Source organism: Triticum dicoccoides, chromosome 4B (assembly GCF_002162155.2).
Source record: "Triticum dicoccoides isolate Atlit2015 ecotype Zavitan chromosome 4B, WEW_v2.0, whole genome shotgun sequence".
NCBI classification, from domain to species: domain Eukaryota; kingdom Viridiplantae; phylum Streptophyta; class Magnoliopsida; order Poales; family Poaceae; genus Triticum; species Triticum dicoccoides.
Window position 1 is genome coordinate 660,488,034 of NC_041387.1, and position 7,130 is coordinate 660,495,163.

Genomic DNA, 7,130 nt, shown 5'->3' on the forward strand with positions numbered 1-7,130 from the left:
TCCTATGGAATGTGGAGGATATGAAGAATTCCTCCATAGGAATAGGATTCCATTCCTACAAACCAAAGAGCTCTTCCTAAAGAAATCCTATCCTATAAAATTCCTACAAGATTCCTCTAAACCAAAGGAGGCCTTAATTTTATAGGATTTCTGAAGGATTGAAATCCTTAAGATTTTTTCCTACGTTAGTCCTTTGATTCATAGGATTGGATCCCATGGGAATTTTTCCTATGTAATCTTTTCTAATACATTTCATAGGAAATCTAACATCTACTCCAACCTCTTTTCAAAATTCCTTTGTTTTTTCTGTGGCATCAAACACTCATTGCTAATCCTATAAGATTCAAGTGAGCATACCACTCCAACTCTAAAAAAAAAAATGAAACTCCATGGGCACTAGCACCCACGGTTTATTGATATAGAAGAAGCATCCCTCATGAGAATTCCAGAAATTCGTCCCCGACGTGGATCGAACTCTGGTCGTTGGGTTTACAATCATGCGCCCCCAACCACTGGGCTATGCCCACGTCCTCCACTCCAACTCTATACTTTTCTTATTCCTACGTTTTCAAAATCCTACAAATCAGAGAGACCCTCAGTATCGTGTTAGGCCATCAAGTGTTATCTCGGTATCTTGGTTAGGCGTGCATGCTGGTTAGCCTGGGGTCACCGGTTCAAATGCTTTGGCGGCTTATTTTCACCGGCTCAAGGATAACATGTAGACATGGCCATCGCCAATAAGTTGAAGAAACCCGACAATATTATACAGTAGTTTATTTTTGAAATGTTGGCAGGTACAATGGCTATGATCCAAACAAATATAGCTTGCCAAAATTTTGGTCCTGCCCTAACTTTGGTCATGCCAATGTTTTGATTGGGCTAATAGGGGCACAAACCAAACACACCCATTGACATTTTTGTGAACATAGTACAACCAAAGCCACTAACATACACGAGCACGCACCTACCTCTATAAACGTACACACGCACACTATCCCTATCAGCATCAGTAGCAGACCTAGCCCACTGGACCAGGAATGGCCAGCAGTGTTACTGCACATATACATTTATTTACTTTTACTTTATGTTTTTAGCTTTTCTCCTACGGTATAAAAGTTGTTTCCAAATCTCGGGGCGGGCCACGGGGCCCACCCCGCCCATCCTCTACCTCCGCCACTGATGAGCATCTTTGAGAGATTGAGCCGGTATAATAGGATATAGCGATTGTAATCATAGTGGGATTTGATACATGCATGCGGTTCGGCTTGGGTTGATCTTAAAATTTGAGCAGTAGTAGGAACCTGAGCTGAGTATCTGCCTTCTGATGGCACTGTTGCAGAGAAGATCACGATATATGGACCGGATGAAAATGCCAAAATTAGGCTAAGACCCGAAAAGTGCCTGCAGAGGTCGAGCTCCATTGAGCTCTTTATTTATTTTCTTCCAGTGAAAATATTTTTTTCACACCTCAAAAAAATCTTGAAAAAAGTATACACGTAGACATATATTTGTAGTATACATGTACAAAATTCCGTGAACATACATATTCATATGTGATGTACACATAAAAGACAAATACACATATTAAAATGGGCCTTTCCTTTGTTGTCTTTGGGCCAGATTTTTTTTTTGTGTAGCATGCAAATAATCAAATTAGTTGATGAAATTTTATACATACTTGAACAATATGCATATATATTTGTGGAAAAAAATTGACATTTTTTTAAACTTATATGTATATCTTGAATATTTTTGTAAAACGAGCTTCATGAGCTCGGTCTTTGCAACGCTATTCTGGACGAAGACCTTCATATATGGATTGAATGAGAAATGCCCTGCATCAGGAATTATTTTTAACAAAGACCTCACAGAAACACAACATACTTTAGTTTTAGCACAACACAACCAACAGTCCGCAGAAGAAGAAACAGAGAGATTGCCAGGCAAAAAATGTCTCCAGACCAAACAAGTTTGATTTGCATCCATGTGGCATCAACAGTCATGTAGTATAAACTATCCAAATTCTATTGATTCAATTGCAAACTGTAGATGCTGAAGAAATACACCAATACAAGGCATCACATCACCACCTCCACTCTCGCAGATCTGCAAACTTGAGCCTGATGCTCACACATCACATCATCACATCACCACCATCACGCCGAAAGAGCAGACCGATCAAGAGCTATCCGCCGAGTTAAAAAATTTAGCAGCCGCACCAGTCACCTATCACAACTGCTTCAGCAAGAATTTCTACAACTAGTCTTCCGTCGCTTCCTCCGGGCTTCAGAAAACATACATTGGCCTTCACCACCGCTCATCGCTGCATTCGAGCATCGACGTGAAAGAACCTGCAGCGGTGGAAGGGGCAGTCCTCCTTTTCTTGCATGATTTGATTCGCTGAGCAATGGAATGAACATCGTCTTCAGGAAAATTCTGACCAGAGGCTTCTGCAGAGAAGCAACGAAATGCTTGTCAGACTAGCAGTGAACACTGAATAACAGTTATGAACTTCTGTCAAAGTGAAGTTTAATATAATTATTTACTAAAGATCTACTATATACAATGCATTAAACATGGTTGTCGACCAGATAGCCAATTCAGTTATAGCCGCTTTATGTGACAAACAATTCCATAAAATCATTGACTATTTCCACGTATAATGACGAATACCTGCGCCCCGGCATGCAAAATTACATCATTTCTTGGATCACAATTATTGGATTTATCGACTTGACATGAGAATAATGTACTCCCTCCGTCCCAAAATATAAGAACGTTTTTAAGACTATGCTAGTGTTAAAAACGTTCTTATATTCTGGGTCAGAGGGAGTATCTTTTTTCTAAGTCAACACTTCTGAATTCATATCAGACTAACAGTAAGTGAACACTGCATAGCAATTCTGAACTTCTGCCAAACTGAACAAAACACATACTGTAGGAAACAATCTGCAAACAAGATAATGTAATGTAACAACCTGAGCTTTTGCCAACAAGATTTTCGCCAGCACAACTGTGCACTTCTTTTCCATGTGTCCGATAAGTCTTCTGAACTGTATCGGTACCCGATTCACCATCATCGGCCGAAGCACCCACCACATCACCGTGACGATTCATACCAGAATAATGTTTGTGTGGCCTGAAACGCCTTGCCCACGGATCCTCGGGCAGGCCTCTTACGCCCACATGACGCGAGCGAGGGACGTTCCTCTCGGACATGAGCTCATTCGGAGCTCCATCTTGGACATGGAGCGCCTTGAGCCCATGGCCGGCCACATGGGTCACGTTCCTAGCACTAGCAGGAGCGTGAGCGTGGTGGTGCTGTAACTGTTGGCCACGGAGTTGCTGCATGAAGGAGGCCTCCATGGAGCTTATGTACATGTCGTGGCTGTCGTTTGTCCATCCAGCCGACACGAACTCTCCAACTTGATTGCCCTGCTGAAGAAGAACGAGGTCATTTCCATGCAAAATTAACTCATTTTCGCATTGGACAGCTATCCTACAGTAAAAGAGAGGTGATTATTTTGCTTGAACTTTTGGAGTCGAATTAAACTTGTATGGCGATTGGCACCAGCTAATCACAAGAGAATACTGAGCTAATCAACAATTTCATTTATCAAAGGCAAGTAAATCAAACATAAGTCGAAGTGATATACTCCTACTTGCAGTTGCAGTGGATCAGAAAAACAGTCAGGCATGGATAGATTAGATTAGATTACCTTGGCGACACTGCCGGGTGGCCGTTGAATCGTGGACACGTCCCCCATGGGATCAAGAAGAAGCAGTGTATGTTTATGTCTCCGATGAAATGGATGGAAAGAAAGATTCAGGACCGAAATCGACGGTGGTCAGAAAGAGCGGTTGGACGAACAGATCGACAAAGATTCGAGCTTTCTCCTCCGCAAGAACTACCGTCGCACGGCACCAGAAATCCGGAGAAGGACGTAGAAATCAGGACATCTCCTGCCGACTTTCTCGGAGAAAAGCGCAGGTCGACGGAGAAGAGGGGAAGAGATGTATGGGATTTGGTGGTCCGTCGTCCTCCTCCTGGAGAGATAGAGATGAGGAGGCCGAGATGTGTACTCTCATCGGAAGAAAAATATCTGGCCTGCGCCAGCGAGCAGAGCAGAGAGAAGGTAGAGAAGACGAAGAAAGAAAAGGGCAGCGCGGGGGGCGTGGAGGCGTACTTTATTTTCATCTTTGAGGGAGGAGGCGTACTTTATGTTGACGTGGCCGCGCGGGGCCGCAAAAATATCGGGCGCAGATATTTCCGCGCGATTGGATGCCTGCCTGACAAGTCGGGCCCTGGGCCGTTTTTTTTTAGTTGCCTGGTCCGGTTTCGAGGACTCCCGATGGTCTTTGTGCTTGCAATCCTCAAAAAAAAAAAGGGGTCTTTGTGCTTGCAATCCTAAAAAAAAGAGGGTCTTTGTGCTTGCTATATTTAGAGATGCACTTTGTGCTTCCTCAAACATCATCAAAGAACAAGAAACATGCATGAAACAAGAAACATGCATGAAACCCTATTTTGCATGACTCAACTAACCCTTAGTTGAAACTCTGTTAAGTACGTACTACTTGTACTATATTCTCTATATCTCTACTACTACTTACTTAAAAAGAAAATGGGAAACACTTTCTATCACACGTCTGATAGATAGACCGGTCGTGAGACGTGGATGTGTTTTTATCTCACGGCTGTCGTTGCTTCTAAAAATCCGTAGATGTGTTTCCAAACTCAATCGATTTTCTTCCCACATCTCACCTATAATCCCTCCCCGCATTAACTCACCTGCCCCAGACCCATCTGTCGCTCGATCCATCTCGCCCTCCTGATTCCTCTCCAGCCCCGAGCTCTCCTCTCCCCTCACCGCCATGGATCTCTCCGCCATGGACCAGTCATCCCCACAGCGGCCATGAGATTCACCGCGTCGGTACGTTTACCATCTGTTAGCTGCGGCTGACATTATCCACGATGCTCATGAGTGAGCACCTAACCCCCTCACCGTCCCGATCATCTCCACTATGTTTGGGCTTCAAGACCTCACCACGGTGGAGCATCGTCTAGATTGAGGAACGAAGAAAGCACGCGAGAATGTTGCAGGATTCGCCCCTCCCTTGCCCGCAGCATGCACTCATCTGACCTAGGTATCAAGTCCTCTAATCTTTTTTTAGAATACAAGTCCTCTAATCTTGATTCTTCTATTCATATCATGGTTCTACCCGACTTGTAATTGGGCAACATATCTATAATGTGGTACACACATCTGAATAATATGCATGACAATCTTTGGCTGTAATATTACTTTGCTTTACAATTTCAATTTTGCATGCTTCCGTCCCAGACTTGTTATGTTCCCAAAGTATCATTTCCATGCTTCTTTGTTTCTTGCAATATTTCCATGGTAGTCAAATTCTGCTTCAACCATTGCTAGTGTGTGCTTATTTTCTTGTATATAGATTATGCTTTAATCAATACTTGTTTGTGCTTCAGCCACAACCTGCGTTACTTATTTTACGAAAATAATTGTCCATACATTTTCCTTCCCGAAGTGTTGTTTTTGTCTGAACCACTATTGGTGTATGCTTCATCGCCTTTATTGATGTTTTCATGAAACGACACAGATGATTCTAACTTTGTCTTGTTATATGTTTCCATGGTAGTAAACTTTTACTTCAACCATTGCTGGTGTATGCTACTTTTATTGCATAGACATTTGGGCTCAACCAATACTATTGTGTGCTTCAACCATGGCCAATACTGCTTCTTTTACTGTTATTGTTCTTAGCAAAACAATTGTGAACACCCCTACTGTTTTTAGTGATTTTATTGTACATACATTCTACTTCTTGCAATTTTTCTTTTGTTTAAACCACTACTACTGTGTGCTTCATTTTTTCCAAGTGATAATATGTTGTGTGTGCATTTTGCTTGACTCAGTTCAGCTGTGCTTCTTCATTGCCAACACAATGCCCACAATGTTGAATGTGATGCAGCCAAAACTATGTGCCATTGTATGTTGGTGGCTGCCTTGCTCTTAGCAACTGACAGGTCATACACCAACAGTACGAAAGCGTGTCTTACATCCTCCACTGCCCTAGCCACCGATTTGTCTTATTTCTTGTCAATTTTACAATTCAAATATGTACAATGCAAGCTACTAATACTCTTATCTCGAAGCAGATTTTGTGTCTGCCTTATATCCTCCATGGCAGAGGTTCGGGCTGTTAGGGGTATACAGCCTCGAGGAAGGCACAATGAAGAAGATCGAGGCGCTCAGGTAGGGGCGCCACAAGTTCTACCTGCTATGGATGCCACATTTGAAATAGTTAAATTAGAGACATGGAAGCAATTTGGCTTTGCCTGTTGAAGCATATTCTCTGTTGGACAGTAGCATTTTTTTTCTTTCTTTGCAAACTAATTCATAATTTCTATGAACCATGTGTAATTATGACTGGAAATATTTTTATTTTTGATGGAAGCAAAATAATATTTCCTCGGAAGCAATTCTCTAGTCATTGAAACAAGATCGTGATGCTTATGAAACATGTGGAATATTTTCTTTTCTAACGGAAGCAGGTTCGAAGCAATTCTCTAGTTGCCTAGTCGATGGAAGCAAGATCGTGATGCTTTTTTTTGCGGTAAGAAGATCGTGATTGTTGGGGGTTGGGTGCGACATATGTCAAAGGATGGCTTATCATGGTGGGAGCGAGTAGAACGTCACCGGTGCCTGGAAGCGGGATGAGGCGTAGACACGAACGCCGGCGCAGTTTAGCCAGGTTCGGGGCTCTCCTAGGAGATAACGCCCCTAGTCCTGCTCTGCGGTGTCTCCGCATGATCACTAAGGCACTAGTGAATACAATAGTGCTCCTCGAGCTGTATGCTAGAGGTAGAAGGAGGCAGGGCTACCTCTCTTCTTTCTCTAGGGTGGAAGCTAGTTCTAACAGGTTGGGAACCCTTTGCATGGGTGCCCTGGGGGTTTATATAGGCCTAACCCCTAGGGGTACAATGGTAATCTGGCCGGGTGCTGGACCCGGCCGTTAGTGTCTCTGGTCTCCGACTTCTTCGTCGGCAGCTGGGGCCCGCCGCCTGGTGGGCCCCGCTGATACACCTCCAACGTATCTATAATTTT

At 43.2% G+C, this 7,130-nt stretch overlaps 1 protein-coding gene across 2 annotated transcripts; it reads right to left on the minus strand.

Annotated features, from left to right (window-relative positions):
* Positions 1-2,023: 2,023 nt before the first annotated feature.
* LOC119294224 lies at positions 2,024-4,152 on the minus strand. 2 transcript variants are annotated; one of them, XM_037572457.1, is made up of 3 exons: positions 3,720-4,152; positions 2,979-3,435; positions 2,024-2,450 (listed from the first exon to the last, which is right to left on the minus strand). In XM_037572457.1, exons 1-3 carry the CDS (start codon positions 3,765-3,767, stop codon positions 2,308-2,310), a joined length of 648 nt encoding a protein of 215 aa, XP_037428354.1. In that variant the 5' UTR covers positions 3,768-4,152; the 3' UTR covers positions 2,024-2,307. The 2 variants fall into 2 exon arrangements, with proteins under 2 accessions (XP_037428354.1, XP_037428353.1); XM_037572456.1 differs by having other exon boundaries at positions 2,979-3,438.
* Between the last annotated feature and the right edge of the window lie 2,978 nt (positions 4,153-7,130).

Coding starts and splice junctions, on each gene's coding strand:
- LOC119294224 (XM_037572456.1), bottom strand. CDS start 3,767: ATGGGGGACGTGTCCACGATTCAACGGCCACCCGGCAGTGTCGCCAAG. Junction 3,439..3,719: donor CACCCGGCAGTGTCGCCAAG/GTAATCTAATCT, acceptor GTTCTTCTTCAG/CAGGGCAATCAAGTTGGAGA. Junction 2,451..2,978: donor TCTTGTTGGCAAAAGCTCAG/GTTGTTACATTA, acceptor GCTTCTCTGCAG/AAGCCTCTGGTCAGAATTTT.